Raw genomic sequence first — 25,190 nt, forward strand, 5'->3', positions numbered from 1 at the left:
CCCTCACGCAGCGCGGTTTGTGATAAGATTGAAATAATAATAGTAAGATTGAATGTAAACTTGCGCTATAAACTTGTTGCTAGATTCCCCTAGGCTGCACTGAGTACAGATTGGAATGATTTACAGTTAGTCAAGTCAGTATACTGACAGCACAGAGAGGCAATATCTCAAGATAAAATGAACAGAATAATTCAAACAGACATCACCTTCCTGACAGTCACTCCCTTGCAGCCATCAGTGGAGAGGCCCATGAAAGATCAGTGTTTTTAACACCATGACACCATGGCAGATTCACAGGAAATAACAGCACGTCATCCTTTGGCTTGAAGAGACAAACACGGCTAAATCCAAACTGTCTGAATCTGATATTCGGAAAGGCCATTTTGTTGGGCAAATTTCCTGTAAGGGGAATAGGGAAATTCCGTTCGACACCTTCACCCCTGACAGTTAAATGTAAGAAAGAAAGAAGGAACTTTCATTTCTATAGCACCTTTCACAACCTCAGGAGGCCCCAAAGCGCTTTACAGCCAATGAAGTACTCTTGAAGTGTAGTCACTGCTGTAATATAGGAAACATGGCAGCCAAATTGCACATAGCAAGCTCCCACAAACAGCAATGAGATAACGACCAGATAATCTGTTTCAAGTGATGGTTAAGGGATAAATATTGGGAGAAGTCCCCTGCTCGACTTTGAATTGTGCCATGGGATCTTTTATGTCCACCTGAGAGAGCAGACAGGGCCTCAGTTTAACGTCTCATCCGAAAGACAGTGCCTTCGACAGTGTAGCACTCCCTCAGCTCTGTACTATGAGTGTCAACCTAGATGATGTGCTCGAGTCTGGCGCGGGGCTTGAACCCACGACCTTCTGACTCAGAGGTGAGAGTGCTACCCATTGAGGCAAGGCCAACACCTTAAAAGAAGGGAGGAACACTGGAGGAACAAAATAAACAAGTAGCAGCCTTGTTGTTGGACAAGGAGTCTCCGTGACACATCTACATGGGAGAATGGGGGTGGGCGGCCCCTGGGTCACCTGCTCATACACCAAGCTACAATTCTGTGGTAACATCACTTGTTCCAGCTTCTGTCTATGTTTGTGGGAGATACTGTCGCGTAGATACTGGACTAATAATCCATGAGTTCAAATCCCGCCTGGGCAGATTGAGAATTTTAATTCAGTTTTTTTTTTAAATCTGGAAATAAAAAACAAGTATCAGTAAAAATTACCATGAAGCTGTGGGATTGTTGTCAAAACTCCAGCGGGTTCCGGCCGTCCTTGTCCGGTCTGGCCTATCTGTGACTCTAGTCCCTCACCGATGTGGTTGACTCAACTAACCTCTGAGATGGCCTAGCAAGCCACTCTGTTGTAACCAGGGCAACTGGGGATGGCAATAAATATGACCTTGCCAGTGACACCCACATCTTGAGAATTAATTTTTTAAAGTGTGATATTTACAGGAAATGCACACTACACACGAGTCTTGTACGTGTGTGTCTTACATCTAGTGCACAGTTATCACACATCCAAGTGTCAAAAGTGTTTTTAAAAAAGAGAAGAAAAGCCAGTCATTCTTTTTACTGTTTTTTTTCTGACCTTGATAACCTGCCCCTCCCAGGAACTAGAGATTTACCAGCAGCTGCCAATCTACAGGATCGTGCGCCACCAACAGCATAGTGGTTAGCACTGTTGCCTCACAGCGCCAGGGACCCGGGTTCAAATCCGGCCTCGGGTGACTGTCTGTGTGGAGTTTGCACATTCTCCCCGTGTTTGCGTGGGTTTCCTCTTGGTGCTCCGGTTTCCTCCCACAGTCCAAAGATGTGCGGGTTAGGTTGATTGGCCATGATAAAAATTGGCCCTTAGTGTTAGGGGGGATTAAATATGTGGGGTTACGGGGATAGGGCTTGGGTGGGATGGTTGTCAGTGTAGGGACCGGGTGCTAGGGTTTGGATGATCAGCCATGATCTCGTTGAATGGCGGAGCAGGCTCGAATGGCCTACTCCTGCTCCTATCTTCTATGTTTCTATGTAATTAGCCTCCAATTGAACCTCGGGGCATGCCTACTTAGACAAGCCCGAGCATCAGCATTAAAGAGCCAGGCCAGGTTTGGCATAGCTCCATTTCAGCAGTTGAACCCCGCACCTTGCTCCAGACCCCAGACTTGGTGCGAGCAATGCCACGGGAAGTCAGCCCACCTTTTAAAAAATAAACCCAATGTCTTTGCATTGCAACCCCCGGCATAAGGCTGCCAAGACTCTGTTTTATGGTCTGTGTATTTGCCGAGCTGTTGCTTTGCCCTTTGTCACCAGAGAAACACAAAAAACATTACGATACAAAATATTATAAATCATAACGTTACGGCTTTCCGCAAGGATCAAGAAAACTATTGCTAATGAAAACCAGTATCAATGGTCATGACAGAGTAGTAACCTACTAAATTATACTCGCTCTAATTTCATCATCCTATATGCTCCAGATCCTCATATTAATATAGGATTACTGGAGTCAATCTTTGATTACGACACGTGGCATTGTAAAGGTTCTTGTGAACTGGAGCAGGCAGGCAGGCAGGCTAATGCCTGTACACTTGGGAGAATGCAACTAAATTCAGCCCAAAACCGATAGGCCGAATATCCCCCTCTGGCTACGAAACCAATTTTGAAGATTCTCAACCCTAGTGAATGTGAGTCCATGGCACAAGATAACGCGAGCCTGAGTCAACAGTCATGCTGAGCACCCTTCTGATTTTTTGGGGTTGGTCTCGAAATGACACCGTAATCTTCGCGTGCTCCTATGAAATTCCTTTAGCTGATGTTTCGGCAGAGCACTAACTTGTTTCTGTTAAACGGGCCGATCGTAACCAGGCATTCCAGGGTAGATTTTTAATGTGCGCCGCGTGGCATAGACGGAGAGGTAGCGGCTCGAAAAATGGCCTTCTGGCGACCGCCGTCCTCAAAGGGACGTTCACCAGGCGATCAGACGGCCCGCCTCTTTCAGGTGGTCGCCCCCTTTAAATATGCAAATCAGGGGCCCTATGACTTGAAATTGATGGGCAGGAAAAGACCGGCTAGTCCCTCAATCTTGCCCCACACTCTATAATGGGTGGAGCAATGGGACTGGACACTTCCCGTAGCCCCCCACCCCACCACTCTCAGCCATGTAATCTTCTGGGAGAGGCAAAACTCCCCAAAAAAAACCTAGGGCCAATAAGGGGAAAATAATAATCTGGAAAATTTCTCTCCAATCCCCTCAGGCGATCAAAACCAGTCCAGGAGATCACATTGACCACCACAATGGACCCCGATTAAAGGGTGACCTGGTGAAGGGTGTGCTGTTCACGCTACGCCCAGCATTACCGTGGGTTACGGCAGAAGAAACACCGAATAGGGAAGTTTAAAATTATATTTGTGGGGCCAGGAGGAACGGGGATGCTCCACAAGGATAATGTGGGCCGCTGCCTCCCCGAGTTCTCTCCCAGTGCAATTGCCCACCCCCAGACAGGCCTCTAGAGCCCCCGATATTGCCCCAGCCTGGAGCCGATGAGTTGCCACAGGGATGCCTGCAGCTCGCTGACTGGATGGACCAGGCCTTTCGCCAGAAGGATTGACTGGCCAGCGAGCTCTGCCAGTTTGGCGCCCAATAGTTAAGATTTACCCCTTTGTGTTTGTACACTAATATTACAGTGGATTTTCAAGGTCGTTGTACAACCTGAATAAAGAGAGTTTTACTCTGCACCTAGTTCCCATCATAGTCTAGACAGAGATTCCAGTGCAGTGCTGAGGGAGTGCTGTATTGCGGGAGGTGCCGTCTTTTGGATGAGATGTTAAACCGCGGCCTTGACTGCCTGTTCAGGTGGACGTCAAAGATCCCATGGCACTTTTTCAAACAAGAGCGGGAAGTTCTCCTGGTGTCCTGGCCCAGCATTGACCCCCTCCTCCAACATCACTAAGCAGGTTAACTGGTCACTGAAAAGCTTTGTGGGGCCTTGCTGTGCGTAGTTTGCCTGCCGTGTTTGCCCACGTAATAACAGTGATTATATTTTAAAAGTCCTGAGGTTGTGAAAGGTGCTGTATAAAATGCAAGCTTGTTCTTTCTTTACCTGACCCTGGATGCCAATAGCTGTGCTTCATTCCCCAAAGGATGTCTTTAATTGAGCGAGCACAACGCTCTTTTGTTAGCCTAAGTATCTGCTCCATTTAAGTGAATAGAATTTACAAGCCATTCTCCCACTTAATCCATTCAATTAATCTCCATTGAAATCCTTACCAATTAATTATTACCAGATGATTTTCAGTTTAGCTTAAATCCTTAACCTAAAATTGCTTGATTGGCCAGGAGAGAGGGAAAGAGCTCATGTTGCAACTCTTGAGTAAAGAAAGAACGAACTTGCATTTATATAGCGCCTTTCACGACCTCAGGATGTCCAAAACGCTATACAGCCAGTGAAGTACTTATGAAGTGTAATCACTGTTGTAATGTTGGAAACGCAGCAGCCAATTTGCACACGGTAAGGTCCTACAAACTGCAATGAGATAATGACCAGATAATCTGTTATAGTGATGTTGATTGAGGGGCAAATATTGGCCGGGACACATGTAGAGAGTACAACAATGTAGAGAGATAATTACCTTCCATTTGACCCATATGGTACCTAACCAAGTATTTGATGGAGGGATGTAGAGAGAGCTTTACCTCGTGTACAACATATGCTAGACTTCAATGCTTTTAGGAGCAGTGCTTTGCCTCGTTCTGGTTCCATGCTGTAACTAACCAATAAGTGTTCAATGGTACAGTGTAATGGGAGCTGTGAACTGGGTCTATCCCTCACTTTTTGGATTGAGAAACCTAGATGAAAGACCAATAGCGGTGGCTAGGTTTTAAAAGTTAGTAGGTTATAAGAGAAAGGTGAGATTTTGGGGGGGGGGGCGTGGTGTAGATGACAAATGCCACAGTTTTGAGATCTTGAGAATGAATGAGTTGAATGGCTTCTTGATGGGACAGTGTTGAGAACACATTATCCAACATTTGCTCTGATCTGTGAGACTTAGATTGGACAGTCTAGAGGGAGCTTTATCTTCCATTTAACCCAAATCCAATTTAACCTACAACGAGCTTCATTGTGACACGAGATTCAAGGTGGAAATCTTCTCCCCTGAGCTGTCATCCCTCACCTCAAAACACATGCAAAGGAACTAAATCTGTAACCCAAGAGTGCAATGGGGTCAAAGACCACAGGAAGGTAAGGAATGAGAATTAGAGTCTTCCAGACCCTTCAAATTCACACATTTGGATTGTGTTGGTGTTACTAATACACTTTCCATCAACAAAATTGGAAATATTCAATTGGAGAACTTTTTCCAACGTGCTCCGTTCTCTTTGTTCCGGCTGAGGTACAGGAAATAACAGAAATATTTTGTAGAAACATTTGGTTTGCGGGCCACGGAGAGGGTCTGGAAATGCTTAGAGCCTTGCTAAACAAGCAAAGATAGACATCTGCTATCAATTAGAGAGGAGGAGAGCATAGGAAAGAAGCCATGTAAAAGTGCTGAAAGAAAGAGTGACCTCAGACTGAGCTGTGAGACATGACTGCCTTGTGTGAGGAGTGTAGGGTGAAACCATAGGAGATAGGGGTGGTATAAGGAGTATGCGACTAGGTAACAGAAACAGCTCAAGGGATAAAGGACCAAGATATGGGAGCAGCATAATGTTTAAAAAAAAATTATGGAATCAGCAAAGGATTATGGCATCGTGACAGCTATGATGCCAATATAAGGAATATGGGAATAGGATCAGCATAAGGGATCTATAACTAAATACATGATATGCAACTAGCAAAAGAATATAGGACCATAACAGATATGATGCTAATATAAGAAACGTGGGACTAAGAATATAAGATTAAGGTAGACATATGGGACCAGTGTTAGGAATATGGGAGTAGGACAAGGAAACAACATTAGATATATAGGTTATGGGACCGTAATGCATATGAAACCGGCATAAGGAATTTAGGACCAGGATATGGAGTTCCATTGGGATTCAACCTTGGCTCCAGTCAGAATTTCAGGGTCTATATATCTTGGACTTCGCTATAAAAACCCACATCCGAAACATACGGCACATTTTACCCAGTGATCTCCTCCTCCTAGTGCAACAACAACTTGCATTTATATAGCACCTTTTAATGTAGACAAACATCCCAGGTCGCATCACAGAGGCACAAGGGAAAAAATGGACGTCTATCCTGAGACGATTTAAGGGGGATGAGGCTCTTCAAGGAGGAGAGCGAGGGAGAGGGTTTTAGTGAGGGAATTCCAGAGTGTGTGGCCTAGGCAGCTCAAAGCAGGAGCTCCAATGGTGGCGCAAAGAGGGAGGGATGGACCGTTCAGTGGGTGGCGGGGTTGTAGGGTTGGAGGATGTGACAGAGAAGGGAGGGGTCAGGCCATGGAGAAATTTAAACACAAGATTTAAAATGTTACGGTGTTGGGGGAGCAGAAGCCAGTGTAGGTCAGTGTGATGGACGATCAGGACTTAGTGTTGGAAAGGATATGGGCAGCAGAGTTTTGAAGGAGAATGGTGACCAGGAAGTTGGTAAGGAGGGGATTGAAATAGTTGAGTCTGGAGGTGACAGAGGCATGGATGAGGGTTTTAGTGGCAGATGGGGGGTTAGAATTTCTACAGGAGTTCCCGGATCTCCCACCATAACTTCGACGGAAGATGGGCAGAGACCCTGGAGAAATGGCGTCATTTATTCTTTTTTTCATTTGTTCATGGGATGTGGGCGTCGCTGGCAAGGTCAGCATTTATTGCCCATCCCTGAATACCCTTGAGAAGATGGTGATGAGCCGCCTTCTTGAACCGTTGCAGTCCATGTGGTGAAGGTGCTCCCACAGTGCTGTTAGGGAGTTCCAGGATTTTGACCCAGCGACGATGAAGGATCAGCGATATATTTCTAAGTCAGGATGGTGTGTGACTTGGAGGGGAACTTGGAGTTGGTGGTGTTCCCATGCGCCTGCTGCCCTTTGTCCTTCTAGGTGGAAGAGGTCGCGGGTTTGGGAGGTGCTGCCGAGGAAGCCTTGGCGAGTTGCTGCAGTGCATCTTGTAGATAGTGTTATAAATCTCATCATCATAAAGAAACTACTCATGAAATAACACTGGACGGCCAGCTGGTGGCGCCGTCCAAGGAGTATAAATACTCGGGCGTGGGTCCAGCTTGCCCAGGGACATTTTGTAAGACAGGAACTAGTAAAGTACAACTAGACCTCCATGTTCTGAAACAAGTTGATTAAAGCCTTGCTTTACACTCAAACCAAGTGCATAGTGAGTTTTATTACGTCAGATGGTACACACTGCAGCCATGGTGCGCCGATGGTGGAGGGAGTGAATGTTTAAGGTGGTGGATGGGGTGCCAACCAAGCGGGCTGCTTTGTCCTGGATGGTGTCGAGTTTCTTGAGTGTTGTTGGAGCTGCACTCATCCAGGCAAGTGGAGAGTATTCCATCACACTCCTTACTTGTGCCTGGTAGATGGTGGGAAGGCTTTGGGGAGTCAGGCGGTGAGACACACGCCACAGAATACCCAGCCTCTGACCTGCTCTTGTTGCTACAGTATTTATGTGACTGGTCCAGTTAAGTTTCTGGTCAATGGTGACCCCCAGGATGTTGATGGTGGGGGATTCGGCGATGGTAATGCCGTTGAAAGTCAAGGGGAGGTGGTTAGACACTCGTTTGTTGGAGATAGTCATTGCCTGGCACTTGTGTGGCGTGAATGTTACCTGCCACTTATCAGCCCAAGCCTGAATGTCGTCCAGGTCTTGCTGCATGTGGGCATGGACTGCTTCATTATCTGAGGAGTTGCAAATGGCACTAAACACTGTGCAGTCATCAGCGAACATCCCCACTTCTGACCTTATGATGGAGGGAAGGTCATTGATGAAGCAGCTGAAGATGGTTGGGCCTAGGACACTGCCCTGAGGAACTCCTGCAGCGATGTCCTGGGGATGTGATGATTGACCTCCAACCACCACAACCATCTTCTTTTGTGCTAGGTATGACTCTAGCCAGTGGAGAGTTTTCCCCCCGATTCCCATTGACTTCAGTTTTACTAGGGCTTCTTGATGCCACAGTCAGTCAAATGCTGCCTTGCTGTCAAGGGCAGTTGCTCTCTCCTCACCTCTGGAATTCAGCTCTTTTGTCCATGTTTGGACCAAGGCTGTAATGAGGTCGGGAGCCGAGTGGTCCTGGCGGAACCCAAACTGGGCATCAGTGAGCAGGTTATTGGTGAGTAAGTGCTGCTTGATAGCACTGTCGACGACACCTTCCATCACTTTGCTGATGATTGAGAGTATACTGATGGGGCTGTAATTGGCCAGATTGGATTTGTCCTGCTTTTTGTGAACAGGACATACCTGGGCAGTTTTCCACATTGTCGGATAGATGCCAGTGTTATAACTTTACTGGAACATCTTGGCTAGAGGTGCGGCTAGTTCTGGAGCACAAGTCTTCAGCACGATAGCCGGGATGAAGTCGGGGCTCATAGCCTTTGCTATATCTAGTGCACTCAGCCGTTTCTTGATATCACGTGGAGTGAATTGAATTGGCTGAAGACTGGCTTCTGTGGTGGTGGGGACCTCAGGAAGAAACCGATATGGATCATCCACTCGGCACTTCTGGCTGAAGATGGTTGCAGACGCTTCAGCCTTGTCTTTCGCACTCACGTGCTGGGCTCCACCATCACGGAGGATGGGGATATTTATGGAGCCTCCTCCTCCCGTTTATGCCATTTCTCCGGGATTTCTGACAATCTTCCACTGACGTTACAGCAGGAGTTCAGAAGTATCTCTGCAGAAAGTATCGGTAGGGATGGAGGTGGGCGATGTCACTTAGCGGGAAGTAGATGGTCTTTGTGATGCTGATTAAAAAATGTCTGCAGTAAAGAGGTTCATCTCCCCCGTGAAACATTCAGAGGTTGATTTAGTTCTGTAACTATTATACAAAGGAAAACACCATTTATTTTCCCAGGAACCAATCAAGGAACATTTATTACAAAGTTTCTTCCAAATCCTTTAAGTAGTGATGTGCACCCCCTCACCCCACTCCCAAAACCCGGCAATATATATATATAATATAATATGTCACAAATGCAGGCATTCACCAGAGCCTGAAATTTCCATGCAGTTCTGACTGACCTCATGAACCTACGAATAGCTACAATGATATGAATTTGCCCATTCAGAGCACTTCCCCACAGGCAATACTTGGCCTTAAAGGGATTGGTCAGGCGCAGAACCAAATGTCACAATCGTGCTCCACACTACCATGGGCAATGCCACAAAAGACTTGCTCATGGACACAATATGTGGTTAAAAATATTCTCACAGACCTTGAATGTTCAGGCCACAATCGTCAAGATGCGATTGAATAGCAATAGTCGGCTTAACGAAACTGAGAGTGGGGGTGAAGGATTGATTTATTCAACAAGATTATGACGGGTTTGGCTAGGCTAGACCCCGGGGAAAGGCTTTTCCCACCAGTTGATGGTACAAGGACTAGGGGGACACCAATTTAAGGTTTTGGGCAAGAGATACAGGAAGGATGTGAGGAAAAACTTTTTTACGCAGCAAGTGGTGAGGACCTGGAATTCGCTGCCGACGGAAGTGATGGAAGCGAAGACACTCAATGTTTTCAAGGGGAGACTGGATAGGCACTTGAGGGAAATAAACTTGCAGGGCTACGGGGATAGGGTGAGGGAATGGGACTGACTGGATTGCGCTACAGAGAGCTGGCGTGGACTCGATGGGCTGAATGGCCTCCTTCTGTGCCGTTATGACTCTATAGTAACACTGGATCTAATTTCCACCATTCTGCCCACATTTTCTATTCTATTACCTACACCTGTTCACAGACTGCCACATTAGACATGAGATTCACACCTGAGATTGCATTCGCTTGTCCTGCCTCCTTTTGTATGCATGTGTACACTGTCCTAGAGAATGGGTGAAAGCCAAAACTCGCTATGCTGGTCAGGCTCTTTCAAAGAAATAAAGAACCTGCATTTATATAGCGCCTTTCACAACCTCAAGACATCCCAAAGCGCTTAACAGCCAATGAAGTACTTTTGGAGTGTAGTCACTATTGTAATGTAAGAAACGCGGCAGCCAATTTGCACACAACAAGCTCCCACAAACAGCAATGTGACAATGACTAGATAATCTGTTTTTGATGTTGCATGAAAACATGCAACTATTGCCATATTGACACTTCTCTTTTAAAGCTATAAGCTCTATAGTTTTAATATAAGGCTTTCACTACTGCTGTGGGCGCTGGGCTAGTGCTGTTTCCATCACTGATGGAGAAATCATTCTCAAATCCATCTGAGCCGTGTAGAGTGGGAAGAAGAAAAGGGAAAGAAAGAAAAATTCAAGGGAAAAGATGACTTGAAAAGAGAAGTTTCCCATTTGAAATCAACCCTTTAACCTCTAACCATGTTTACGTTTTGGCGCCGTGCAGTTCCTTATTATAAGGCTCGTGACTGAAAATCTCGCACATCAGATTTGCGCCATGTTGACAGCTCTGCTATTCATCAATGCTTCAAGAGCCTCAACACTCTTATAAAAATAGCCTTGGAAAATAGAAACTGCACAGCACTATTCTTGGCACTATCTAAACACCTGACTCGGCACATGCAGCTTTTATGTTCTTACCCCAGATGTTTTTAACTTGAAAATCTGTCTGAAGAAATGAACTTCACCATTGTACATTTGCTTGTCCACACACCCAGATGGTGCTGGGCTGTGAGGCATAAAATCATCAGATAACTTCAACAAACTGCGCACCCAGCACAACCCTAATTGTTTGACCGAGCTCTCTTCAAGCCATGGGTCGCTGAGTTTACCCTCATTAATGTAGGACGAAGGTGCCAGGGATAGGCCCTGAATAGAGCCAGTTGCCCTGCATTACTTCACTGACTGATACACGACTTGCGTTGTTTGGTGGTGCTGGAGGAGATAATGATGCCTGCCTTGATAGTGTCATTGCAACAGGCAGAATAACTTGGAAGATAGCAAAATACTGCAGATGCTGGAAATCCGAAATAACAACAGAAAATGCTGGAAAAACTCAGCAGGCCAGGCAACATCCGTGGAGAGAAATTAGAGTGACGTTTCGGGCCTAACCCTTTTTCAAACTGGAAAGGAAATAAAATAGATCGAAGGCAGGGCTGCGATAGAACAAAAGAAGTAAAAGAGCCATTAAGAGGTATTCAAAACCAGACGAGATGGTAATAGGACAGTGGAGACAAAAGACGGCAAGATTAGGTGTGAAGTATACTGCCAGGATGGGAGACAGCTGCCGTGTGGGAGAGAGAAAAAAAAAGGAAAGGGGGGGGGGAGGGAAGATCCAAAACAAAGGGGTGGGAAAAAAATATAAGTAAAAATGTAATAGGGGCCGAGGTTATGATCTGAAATTGTTGAACTCGATATTGAGTCCGGAAGGCTGCAAAGTGCCTAATCGGAAGATGAGGTGCTGTTCCTCGACTTTACGTTGAGCTTCCGTGCAACAATGCAAGAGGCCAAGGACGGTGAGGTCCGAGTGGGAATGGAGCGGTGAATTAAAATGACAGGCGACCGAAAATGAGAATAACTTGGAATATTTCCTTCACTAAAAGTCACGTTGAATTTTAGCTCAGTACGCTGTTGACTCAGACTTTGGGTTTAAACTTCTTGAATTTCCAGTACAGTGAGTTCCTGTTATAGTGATTAACTTTCTCCAGTACCCTAAGTAATCACTATAAATGACTGATCAGTATATCAGAAGAGAGCAATCCCCAAAGTGTAATGCTGATTCCCTGATCCACAGTGTACATAGGAACATCATCAGGAAGATCCTTCTCAGATGCCCAGGGAAACAGGTCCCTTGCATTGACATTAACCCACTAGATCACCATTCAAACTGGATGAGTATCCCGCTAGACTGCTTCCCTAACCTGATAATGTCGGCTCACCAGACCAGCTGGGAGATTGGATGACTCAAATAGAGGGGACTGACCAGTTGCAATCCTCTCGCATCCAACACCACACAGGTGAGAAACATGAAGACCTGCAAACTCCGACCCAGATACTAACACATTGGGGTCTGGTGTGTATGGAATGGACACACACACACAGAACAAGTACTAAGTACTATTTTCCTAAAGGTTTAAACCCATCCAAATTTGGTGTAAGTTTTGATGATTTCTCCCCCCTCCAAAATCACTTGGTTGAAACTGGGCACGTTTGGCTCCTGAAAAGGCTGAGGGCTGATCTTTACCTGACACCAATATCCAGTTGGTAATGTAATGTTAATAGGGCAGCATCTGCGTTAGGTAGATTATTCCAAAAGGGCAAATCAGCTGTCCGAATGGAAAAGACTGCTTTACAGGAGTGCTGGCCATTCTTTCATGTCAGCCTCCTCCATTTGCAAACTATGTGAGGTTTGCTGCCGGACTCCCTGCCCTAGTTTCACCACCTTTCTCTACATTACAACAGTGCCGACACTTCAGTAGTACTTCATTGGTTATAAAGCGTTTGGAGCGTCCTGAGGTCGTGAAAGTGGCTATATAAATGCAAGTTCGTTCTTTTTTATATAATGGATGATAAAAGCCCAAGATCCTGGCAGGAGTCACGTAGATCAAAAACCATCCCCTGCAAGGTCTTGAACCACCTCCGTTGGCTCCTGTTTGCGTTTTCCCCTGTCTCCTTATGGATGCAATGAGTTTCCCAGCAGGTTCTTTTTGGAGTGGGAATCTGAAGCTTATTAAAGCACACTTTGACATAAAATCTACTGAAGCATTCATTAAAACCTCAAGCACACGCCTGTGAATTCATTTACGTCAGTGCGGCTAAGTTAGCTTTGAAGTCTCTCTGCGGTTTGGGCAAGACTATGGAAACCCAGTGGTTCCCCCCCTCTGTGTCTTTCTGTCCGCTGGGATGTCCACACATCAGGCCGGGGAATGGAACACTTCCAATTTCAGGCACCCAGTGTCGGCATCGAGCACGCCCAAGCTACAGAGCAAAACCTCCTCTACACCAGCCTCAGGAACCCCCTCCACTCCCGACTACATCAGCAAGGCCTCTCTGAGGCTGGCAGATTAGGGGCGGTTTTGTGGTGTGGGACCATGCCCACTAGGAACCGGATTGAGGTTCCTAGTGAGAATCTTTGCCCCAGGAGTCAGAAGAGACGTACAGCCAGTCAGCCTGGGATGGAATTAAACTTGTGTCCTTTCAGTACATGAATCTTCTATCTCTTGTGTGTTGAACACAAGCTTTAGTACATGGCGCCTTAGTATGCAATGTGTTAGTACATGAAGCATTAATACAGTGTTTTAGTCCACGGTACTTCAGTGCACAGTGTTTCAGTGGCACTTCACTATGTGGTATTTTGGTATATACAGTACATGGGTGCAATATTACATGGCACTGCAGTATGTGGTGCTATTGTATATGATGCTTTAGTATATGCTGCTTTTAAGAGGTGAAGTTCTTTTTGGCCTTTAAAGCAGAACCGGGAAGAGCAGAAAGGGATGGATTCTCACACCCAGGATTGTGTGATGAGCACCAGCAAGTTGCAACGTTTGATAACTGGACAGAGTTTACCGCCTTGCTAGTGCAGTGTTGTCCTATAGAAATCACTGAGACACAATTTTAGCCACAGGCACTACTCTTAGTAGAAAGCACCTTACACACAATACAGGTAAATGTCTCTTGTGGCCCACACCCCCACTCACCATCCAGTCCCACCCCTGTCCTCTATCTAGAATCCAGTTGAATGCTCTATGCCCTTTGCCCTGTTGGAGCTGCTCGTTATTGGTTGGGCTTCCCATTTTTTGCTGGCCTAGAGCGGTTATTCCGATTGGTCGACGTGACCATGTGCTATACTGTTATATGATTCTGTGATGCTGGTGGTGTTTCCATGGAGCTGAAGCCTTTTCACCCGTGTTGCACACAATTTTAGCAGATAATCAATAAGCAGTAACTAAGGAAGGAAAGCACACACAGCCATCAAAAAACACTCACACACTCTGCTTTTTGTCTGACCGTTTTACCAACAAATGCACAAAAAGGTTAAAGTTCACATGCATACGTTGTGCGAATATGAGTATTGAGATCACATGACCAACAACACATGACCATTACTCATTCTTATTAACTAATGAAAAAGTGCAATTAGCCACATCTGGATTCCTAATTAGTCACATGTGGCAAATGGATGACGTATTGCGCAACAGCATTCTAATGCAACAGCCTTGAACGGATTGAAGACCTTCGCTTATAATGCAGCTAGGTCGAAAAATGTAGCGACAGAAATCACGAGAGCGCTATTAGGGGACATCACACCAGACGACTGACTGACTCCACACACCTCTCTGAATTGCAGAATGTGCCAGCAACAAGTTTGGAGTAAACTGTCTGCAGACGTGTGACTGCGGGGGAGCTCCGTGTGACAGTGTGACCGGACGGTGCAGCTGCCCGCCCGGAAAAACAGGCCTTGGCTGCGAGAAAGGTGAGAGGGCAAAGGTCATGAGCAACATTTCATTTTTGTGTTACCCTCCACTAACGTAGCCTGAGCGGAATTATAGTAAAAACGCATTTTGAAACAGTTGTAAATAATAGATGCACTGATGCATCCCTGAATGGCTCTGCCGATGTATAAAAATTCTTTCTCACTGTTGCTCAGCTTAGTTACTTCAAGCAACGGCATATATACAGTCCCCACCACTTACACCGTCCACACTTAAGAGCATAAGAATTAGGAGCAGGAGTAGGCCACACAGCCCCTCGAGCCCCTCCGCCATTCAGTAAGATCATGGCTGATCTTCGACCTTAACTCCACTTTCCCGCCCGATCTCCAAATCGCTTGATTGCCCTAGAGTCCAAAAATCTATCTTTCTCAGCCTGGAATATACTCAATGACTTATATCGGGCAACCGCCGATATCGGGCAAATGGCATTAATCATGTGTCATCACCATAGGAGTTATTATAAGGGTGCCGCTTAGAACATATTAAGCACGCCAGCTATTTCGGGCAGTTCAGTAAGTGCTAACCCTGTACTTACCCATTTAAAAGGCTCTGCTGATTTCAGCCAAAGTCGGGTCTTCAAGTGGTTTCAGTCAGCTGTTTGCACCTGGTTAAAGTGCAGGGACCTTAATGATAAGGCTCTGGATGTGCCTGCAGTCGCTAAGTGGAGACTGACATGAATCTTGTCATTCATGTGGAAATGACTTATGAAGTAATACTGGGCGGCCTGCTGGTGGCGCTGTCCAGGGAGAGTATAAATACTCAGGCATGGGCCCAGCTTGCTCAGGACATTCTTTAACAGGAACTAGTGAAGGACACAACTAGATCTCTATGTTGAAAACCAGTTGATTAAAGCCTTGTTTAATACTCAGACCAAGTGCCTAGTCGTTTTCTTACGTCAGAGACCTCTTATTTTTATTTTAAAATGATGTTGGTTACTTACCTTTTTGGCTTTACCGCCCACCAAAGTTAATACCAGCGCGTCCGCTACAAGCTCCGGGGACTGCGTTGTGGGTTTAGTTTTAGTTTTGATGTGGGTATTTGGATAGGTTGAGAAAGCCCCGGCTCCAAGACCCAAACTCATAATCTATGCTGACTGTCCAATGGCCGCCAAGGAGAGACATAGAGGTTGAATAGCCGGCGAGCGCTCACTGTCCAGGTCCACTCTGGCGAATTACCAGCAGGTGCCTGGTACTTGTAGATCCAGAGCCCACAGCATGAGCCAATCCCTTCAGGAGAGAAGGGGGGGGTGGGGGGGGGGGGGAAGTTGGATTGAAAAGCCTCCCAGTACAGGCAGCATCATCAGACTTTAGGACTGCTTTATAAAATCTTGGGCTATTTTCTTTTTATGCAGAGGAGCGCGTATTCCAAACGTATGTAGTAAAACATTTTTTTTTTGGCTTCCATCCCAGTTGGTATTTAAGCAACATTAACTTTGGTCGGATTTTTCCCACATCCCCCTGTAACCGTTTGTGTTCCTCTGATTTCTCTGCACAGAGTGCCCACCGGGTCACTGGGGCCTGGCCTGCCAGGGGAACTGCCCTGTCTGTGAGAATAATGGGACCTGCAATAAGAAGACTGGGTTGTGCACCTGTCCACCAGGATTCATGGAAAAACTGTGTCAGAACAGTAGGTACTCTGCCGCGCACAGCTCGGTGCAAAGAGGGCAGCTCAAAAATGCCCGACTGATTATCTAGCTCTCTTCATCGGAAACTCTGGGTTCGGCACTCCCCTAATACCCCCGGTGCAAATAGGGCCCACTCGCCTCGACACTCTGGGCCTCCAACCCCAGGTAGCTCAATCCTATTTCTGCTTATATTTCTTACTGGTTTGTCCTAGGAACAGGAGGAGGCCATTCAGCCCCTCGAGTCTGCTTCGCCATTCAATGCGATCATGGCTGATCTGTATCTTAACTCCATCTACCCGCCTTGGTTCCGTAACCCTTAATACCCTTGCCTGACAGAAGTCTCCCAATCTCAGTTTGAAATTTTCAATTGACCCCCAGCTTCAACATCTTTTTGGGGAGAGAGTTCCAGATTTCCACTACCCAAACCTATGTTCCTATGTTTGTCCTGCTTGAATTTCTTGCTCCCGAAGGTTTGAAAAGGCCTGTCCTTTAGCGCTGTTGCCTCATTGGTGGGTAAACCCAACATCTCAACACCAAAATCTTGGGATCTCTGGGAATTAATTGCCGGGAATTTCCTCGGAGTTTCTTCCGCTCCGCCGGCCCTCCACAGCTTAAAAGCCAATGGACAACTCACCGCCTTAGCTCACACAGGAAGATTGGCCACTCGGGTGAGGTAACCACGGAACTGTCCTTCAGCAAGACTCCACACCTTCTGGAACTGGGGGACAGGTGTCCGCACCTCAGCAAGACTCCAAGGGGCAGGGGTCCGTACCTCAGCAAGACTCCAGGGGGAGGGAGCCAGGGGTCTGTACCTCAGCAAGACTCCACACCTTCTGGAACTGGGGGACAGGTGTCCGCACCTCAGCAAGACTCCAGGGGGCAGGGGGCTGTACCTCAGCAAAACTCCAGGGGGCAAGGGGCTGGGGTCTGTACCTCAGCAAGACTCCAAGGGGCAGGGGTCTGTACCTCAGCAAGACTCCAAGGGGTAGGGGTCTGTACCTCAGCAAGACTCCAAGGAGCAGGGGTCTGTACCTCAGCAAGACTCCAGGGGGCAAGGGGCTGGGGTCTGTACCTCAGCAAGACTCCAAGGGGCAGGGGTCTGTACCTCAGCAGGACTCCAAGGGGCAGGGGTCTGTACCTCAGCAAGACTCCAAGGAGCAGGGGGCTGTACCTCAGCAAAACTCCAGGGGGCAAGGGGCTGGGGTCTGTACCTCAGCAAGACTCCAAGGGGCAGGGGTCTGTACCTCAGCAGGACTCCAAGGGGCAGGGGTCTGTACCTCAGCAAGACTCCAAGGAGCAGGGGTCTGTACCTCAGCAAGACTCTGGGGGGAGTGGGCTGGGGGTCCTTACCTTAGGAAGACTCTGGGGGTCCTTACCTCAGCAAGATTCTGGGGTTCCTTACCTCAGGAAGACTCCACACCTTCAGGAACTAGAGAGCAGGGGTCTGTACCTCAGCAAGACTCCAAGGGGCAGGGGTCTGTACCTCAGCAAGACTCCAAGGGGCTGGGGTCCGTACCTCAGCAAGACTCCAAGGGGCAGGGGTCTGTACCTCAGCAAGACTCCAAGGGGCAGGGGTCTGTACCTCAGCAAGACTCCAAGGGGCAGGGGTCTGTACCTCAGCAAGACTCCAAGGGGCAGGGGTCTGTACCTCAGCAAGACTCCAAGGGGCAGGGGTCTGTACCTCAGCAAGACTCCAAGGGGCAGGGGTCTGTACCTCAGCAAGACTCTGGGGGGAGTGGGCTGGGGGTCCTTACCTTAGGAAGACTCTGGGGGTCCTTACCTCAGCAAGACTCTGGGGGTCCTTACCTCAGCAAGATTCTGGGGGTCCTTACCTCAGGAAGACTCCACACCTTCAGGAACTAGAGAGCAGGGGTCTGTACCTCAGCAAGACTCCAAGGGGCAGGGGTCCATACCTCAGCAAGACTCCAAGGGGCAGGGGTCCGTACCTCAGCAAGACTCCAAGGGGCAGGGGTCTGTACCTCAGCAAGACTCCAAGGGGCAGGGGTCCGTACCTCAGCAAGACTCCAAGGGGCAGGGGTCTGTACCTCAGCAAGACTCCAAGGGGCAGGGGTCTGTACCTCAGCAAGACTCTGGGGGGAGTGGGCTGGGGGTCCTTACCTTAGGAAGACTCTGGGGGTCCTTACCTCAGCAAGACTCTGGGGGTCCTTACCTCAGCAAGATTCTGGGGGTCCTTACCTCAGGAAGACTCCACACCTTCAGGAACTAGAGAGCAGGGGTCTGTACCTCAGCAAGACTCCAAGGGGCAGGGGTCTGTACCTCAGCAAGACTCCAAGGGGCAGGGGTCCATACCTCAGCAAGACTCCAAGGGGCTGGGGTCTGTACCTCAGCAAGACTCCAAGGGGCAGGGGTCTGTACCTCAGCAAGACTCCAAGGGGCAGGGGTCTGTACCTCAGCAAGACTCTGGGGGGAGTGGGCTGGGGGTCCTTACCTCAGGAAGACTCTGGGGGTCCTTACCTCAGCAAGACTCTGGGGGATCCTTACCTCAGGAAGACCCCAAACCTTCAGGAACTAGAGAGATGGGGTCTGTACCTCAGCAAGACTCCAGGGGCAGGGGTCTGTACCTCAGCAAGACTCCAGGGGGCAGGGGGAAGAAAAAGAACTCCAAGTTCTGATGACGAGTCACATGTGAAGTGTTAAATTATCTTTCTCTTGCGGATACTGACTGACCCGCTGTGTGTTGCCGGCGTGCTCTGTGTTTATTTCAGATCTTTGGCATTTGCGTTTTTTTCTTTTTATCTTTTCATACCTCGTGATGCTCTGTGCCAGTAGCGTTGGAATGTGATGAAGGTGCCTGTAAATACTTGTCGGCTATGCGTATTGTGGCTCTAGTGAAGTCTCACTATCGACCTGTTACCCAATTCCACCCTGCACCGTCGAAGGATGTTCTTTCCACGGCCTCAAGAGATGTTAATGCTTCTTTCTAGTTGACCAGCAAGGTGGTCCCTTGCCCAGTTCCTGGAGATCTTCATAGACCCTGTCTTCTTGACTAACTGTGACTCCTTGACTAATTCAGGAGCAGGTCCTATTCTCATCTCTTTAGTTTTCCGACCATATTAGTGTTGCTCTTTGGTTGATCTCACCTGCGAGGTCCCTTCGCTAGCCATTTCTTTCTTCGTCTCCTAAACACCACCAGACTCATTCCCTCAGGGAAACCAGAATTCAAGTGCCAGCCAAGGTTTGGAAAAAACTCGGAAAACCAGGGATATTTATTACAAAAGAAAGACGGACACTGGATGATAATTGAATTAAATCTAAAAATGAAATAAAAATAATCTCTGGGCCGAATGTAATATTTTTAGTGTGATTTTTTTTAAAGAACTCTGAACTGGAAGCAAATGTGAGTTTATTTTTCTCCCCCAGCATGCCCCACAGGCCAACACGGCCAGGGATGTCAGATGCGATGTGCTTGTGAGAACGAGGGGCAGTGTCACCCTGTGACAGGGCGCTGCACGTGTTCTCCAGGATGGACCGGCCATAACTGCAGGAGAGGTAAGAACCGTACATAGTCAGCCGCCTAGGCCCTAAGCTCTGGAATTCCCTCCCCCAAGCCTCTTTGCCTCTCCACCTCTCTCACTTCCCTTAAGACACTCCTTACAATCTACCTTTTTGACCAAGCATTTGGTCACCTGTCCCAATATCGCCTTCCTTTGGACCGGTGCCAGTTTTTATCTGATTACACTCCTGTGAAGCACCTCAGGATGTTTTACTAGGTTAAAGGCGCTGCTTAAATGCAAATTGTTGTTATTGCAGTATAAAGAGTAGACCGTTCACAGAAACCACCAGCATATTGTTTAATGCACTGCAACATGTGTAGCCCATGGGTGGTGGGGATACCTGTGTTAGGACCACAGCAACAGGAACAAGCCATTCAGCCCCTTGAGCCTGCTCTGCCATTCAGTTAGATCATGGGTGATCTGTACCTCAACTCCCTCTACCTGCCTTTGCTCCATATCACTTGATAACCTTACCTAACAAAAATCTATCTCAGTCTTGAAAGCTCCATTTGTTCGAGCATCCGCAGCATTTTGGGGGAGAGAATTCCAGATTTCCAATACCCTTTGTGTGAAAAAGTGTGATTACGCCCCCTTGATCTTGATTCATAAGAACATAAGAACATAAGAAATAGGAGCAGGAGTAGGCCAATCGGCCCCTCGAGCCTGCTCCGCCATTCAATAAGATCATGGCTGATCTGATCCTAACCTCAAATCTACTTCCACTCTCCATCCCACCCGAACCCATGTGATCTCCTGGGAGAGGAAATAGTTTCTCCGTATCTATGTTGGTCGAAGGGAGCCACCAATCGACCTTTACAGAGTAGTGTAGGGATTGGCTCCAAGTCAGTGCGGTTAGTTGACAGATCAAAAGTACTCAAGCTCACGTATGCTTCTCTTTACTGAGAAACCAAGGTGAAAGGTCAAGGTCCATAGTGAAGAGTGACACCAAGGTGGAAATAAGAAAACAAGATGAGAAACATCTTTGTGTGTGTGTATCTTTACAGAGACATATCAGTAGAAACCTCATGGAGCCTATAGGTTGGCGAGGGGGGGCCTTTCAACTTCATGCTTCTCTACATTCACCCTACAACTCGTTTGTTTATCTTCTCTCTAGTTATCTATTTAAGCAAAGCAAATAGATAACAGAAGCAATACATTGGCAGGGCGTAATGATCCCAGAGCATTTTCAAAGTGACATTACCAATGTGTTGGATATTACAGCGAAGCATACCGTGAAGTATCTTGTGAAGCGCCTTGGGACGTTTTACTACTACATTTATTGCCCGTCCCTAATTGCTCTGAGAAGGAGGTGGTGGTGGGCTTCTCCTTGAACTGTTCTAGTCCCTGTGCTCCCACAGCGCTGTTAGGTAGGGAATTCAAGGATTTTGACCCAACGGTGAGGAAGGAACGGCGATATAATGTAATGACGATGAGAGGAACTCGGAAGTGATGGTGTTCCCATGACATGTGGCCTGGTCGAGTTCCAGTGGTGTATCCTGTAGATAGTACACACTGCGGCCACAGTGCGCCAAAGGTGAAAGGGGTGGGTACGGAGTCCAGAGGCAGGGGCACTGATCAAGCAATCTGCTCTGTCCTGGATGGTGTTGAGCATCTTGAGCATTGTTGCAGCTGCACCCATCCAGATGAGTAGTGACCGTTCCATTATATTACTGACTTGAGAGGCTTTGAGGGATCAGGAGGTCACAGAGTACTCAACCTCTGCCCTGCTCTTGTCACCACAGTGTTGATATGGCCGGTCCAGTTAAGGTTTGGTCAATGGTGACCACCAAGATGCTGATGGTGGGGAACTTGGCAATTGTTAGTAACCAGTAAGCTCTGCCAAGAGTCTCGTCAGTGAGTTGCCCAATTAATCCTTGTATTGTTTATTTTAAGCCTGTGATGCCGGTCGGTGGGGTCCAGACTGTGTGAACACCTGTGACTGCAGGAACAGTGATGGGAGCTGCAACACCATCACAGGACAGTGCATCTGTGAGGCAGGTTTTACCGCTCAGCGCTGCGACCAGAGTAAGTACCATTTAGAAATACGAGGCTGGAGATCACTTCGTGAACTTGCCCTCCCAGGGCTGAGCGTCGCGTTACCAGAGCAAATATCAGGAACCCAGGCCGACTCCCCATGACTTCTGGTTTTAATGGATGGACATTCATTGGGGGCATGCTCCCGAGTTCCTGAACTGCCATCCCGGTGGGTGAACCTCTACACCAGGACTGTGTACTCACAAAGTTACCTTGATAGTGTGCCTGCACACAGTACGCAGGGACTTAACAGGAAATTTATCCCTCACTCAACGTCACTAAAACAGCCGCACCTCAAATAGTCATTTATCTCATTGCTGTTTGTGGGACCTTGCTTTGTGCAAATTGGGTTCCCCCACATTACAACAGTGACTACAGTAATTCAGTGGCTGTAAATCTCTTTAGGATGACCTGAGGCTGTGAAAGACGCTATGTAAATGCAAGTTCTTTCTTTCTTACAGGCATGGTGCTGAGTAAGCATTTTGCCTACATAACAACAGTCAATGAATTCCAAAAGTAACTCATTGTGTGAAAGACTTTCAATGATGTGATGAGGTGTTATTTAAGTCTAAGTGTTTACTTACTGTAACTATACACTACGTGCACTAAACTGAATACATACCACAACTTGTCAGAAATTGTATTACATAGAATGTACAGCACAGAAACAGGCCATTCAGCCCAACTGGTCTGTGCCGGTGTATATGCTCCACACGAGCCTCCTCCCACCTTACCTCATCTCACCCCATCAACATATCCTTCTATTCCTGTCTCCCTCATGTACTTATCTAGCTTCCCCTTAAATGCATCCATATTATTCACCTCAACCACTCCATGTGGTAGCAAGCTCCACATTCTCACCATTCTCTGAGTAAAGTTTCTCCTGAATTGCTTATTGGATTTCTTCGTGGCTATCTTATATTTATGGCCTCCTAAGTTTTGGATTCCCCTACAAGTGGAAACATCTTTTCTCCATCTACCCTATCGAACCCATTCACAATTTTAAAGACCTCGCTCAGGTCCCTTCCCAGTTTTCTCTTTTTCTAGAGAATAGCACCCCAGCCTGTTTAGTGCTGCTTAAGTATCGGTAACTGTGCTTGGGATTGCTGTCATTTCTGCGTGGTTGTGCCCTGATTTGGCCAACCTCAAGCCTATCTCTGATGTCGGGCTCTTTTCCTCATCAGATAGTTCAGATATAGAACAATTCACATCTGGGAGAGATTTAATGTGCAATTGGTCCCAGTGAGCTTGCTTGGCCCAGCACTGTGGCACTCACTTAAAGGGGCATCATTTTATGCCAAATTCAACAGAAAGCAAGTCAAGTGGTGAGAGGGGAAGAGTAATGAATATCTTTGCAACTGTAGCACTTTAAATATTGAACTTCCTCTGCAGCTTTCAAAATGCTGATAAATATCTCCAAACGTCTGCGAAACTGGATTCCAATGATGAATGCTATAAATAATAATTAATATTGGTATAGTGGGACCTTGTGTGTGCCGGGAAGGGGCCCCTAGCTCAGTCTCCAAGTGGAGTAAGGTTCCCTACATAGCATAATTGTTTTTATTTTTAGTTATAAGTGATGACCTTGGGGGGTGTAATAGGAAATTGAGATGCGGTAGTAGACTCCTGTGCAGCTGGCAATTAGATTGACAAATGACATCCATTCAGCAACGGTTTGGTCCCAAGTTTAGCAGCAGGGGTCCCAGTCAGATCCAAACTCGGGTTCATGGCAGTTCATGGATGGAGGAGAGGGGCGCGTTCGTTTATCAAGCAAGATGTGGGATGTTAGTACTGGCGCACCAACGCACCTGGGTGAAGGACCCAGGCCCATTGTACAGGACATTGCCACGGTGGAATAAAAGAACTTGCATCTATCTAGCTCCTTTCGTGACCTCAGGACGTCCCAAAGGGCTTTACAGCCAATGAAGTACTTTTTGAAATGCAGCCACTATTGTTTTGTAGGCAAACGTGATAAAGCCAATTTGTGCACAGCAAGGTCCCACAAGCATCTGATGAGGTGAATGACCAAATATTTTGTTGGCATTGGTTGAGGGATGAATGTTGGCCAGGCGATTGGAAGAGCTCCCCTGCTCTTTGTTTTCATAGCGCCATGTTGATCCACCTGAACAGCAAAGGGGGCTGAGGTTTAACGCCTCATCCGTAAGACGGCACCTTCAACAGTAGAGTGCTCCCTTTAGTGTCCGCCAAGATTATGTGCTCAAGTCTCTGGAGTGGGGCTTGAACCCACAGCCTTCTGACTCAGGTGAGGGTCCTATGCAACTGAGCCAAGGCTGACACTTAATGGAGAAGAGAGAAGTTAAAATGTCAGGTCCAACCCTCACTCTGGCCACAGGGGCTGGGATCTTTTACCCACCTTCCAATGATACCTGGGCGGGCACATTAAAATTATATTCAAATGGCGGAAATAAGTCATCCAATGTATTTACTTTAATGTGATCTGTAGCAACATCAGACATAAGGAACACAGAGCAATCAGTTCAATGGGCTTAAGTGTTTCTCATGCTTATATTCTTAAAAAAACTCTTCAGCCTGTAACACAACACTGGATCAGGCCTCCCATTCCTTCTACAGCCATCCTCCATAATCTCTCCAGGGAGCTTGTATGGCGGAGACTACAGATCCCCCATAATTATACTAATGACCCTGAAGAGAGCATCTCAGTCGGGGTCAAGGGTCCCACCATGTCAAACGTGTGCCAATTCCGCTAAAGTGGAATATCTGGGCCGGTGTCTCTATCCCAGCCCTAACACAGTTACACTATCTCAGACCCAGCCCTAACCCGATTACAGTGTCCTAGGCTTCATCCTAACCCAGTTACAGTGCCTCAGGCCCAGTCCTAACCCGGTTACAGTGCCTCAGGCCCAGTCCTAACCCAGTTACAGAGTCTCAGACGCAACCCTAACCCGATTACGGTGTCTCAGGCCCAGTCCTAACCTGATTACAGTGTCTCAGGCCCAGTCCTAACCCAGTTACAGTGCCTCATGCCCAACCCTAACCCGGTTACAGAGTCTCAGGCCCAGTCCTAACCTGGTTACAGTGCCTCCGGTCCAGTCCTAACCCGGTTGCAGAGTCGCAGGCCCAGTCCTAACCTGGTTACAGAGTCTCAGGCCCAGTCCTAACCCGGTTACAGTGCCTCAGGCCCAGTCCTAACCCGGTTACAGAGTCTCAGGCCTAGTTCTAACCCGGTTACAGTGCCTCAGGCCCAGTCCTAACCTGGTTACAGAGTCTCAGGCCCAGTCCTAACCCGGTTACAACGTCTCAGGTCCAGTCCTAACCTGGTTACAGAGTCTCAGGCCCAGTCCTAACCCGGTTACAGTGCCTCAGGTCCAGTCCTAACCTGGTTACAGTGCCTCAGGCCCAGTCCTAACCTGGTTACAGAGTCTCAGGCCCAGTCCTAACCCGGTTACAGCACCTCAGGTCCAGTCCTAACCCGGTTACAGAGCCT

The 25,190-nt window shown here is 47.5% G+C and overlaps 1 protein-coding gene across 1 annotated transcript in view; it reads left to right on the top strand.

The window, feature by feature from the left end:
- LOC147100733 (uncharacterized) overlaps window positions 1-25,190 on the top strand; it is a 290,852-nt gene that overhangs the window by 222,856 nt on the left and 42,806 nt on the right. The window contains exons 16-19 of the mRNA XM_085967558.1: window positions 14,407-14,532; window positions 16,046-16,177; window positions 19,557-19,685; window positions 21,584-21,715. Of these exons, the coding sequence (XP_085823684.1) occupies window positions 14,407-14,532; window positions 16,046-16,177; window positions 19,557-19,685; window positions 21,584-21,715 (519 nt within the window). The remainder of the gene's footprint in view (window positions 1-14,406; window positions 14,533-16,045; window positions 16,178-19,556; window positions 19,686-21,583; window positions 21,716-25,190) is intronic.

The sequence above is a fragment of the Somniosus microcephalus genome, chromosome 25, assembly GCF_052327205.1.
Source record: "Somniosus microcephalus isolate GS21.2 chromosome 25, FLI_Smic_1.0, whole genome shotgun sequence".
NCBI classification, from domain to species: Eukaryota; Metazoa; Chordata; class Chondrichthyes; order Squaliformes; family Somniosidae; genus Somniosus; species Somniosus microcephalus.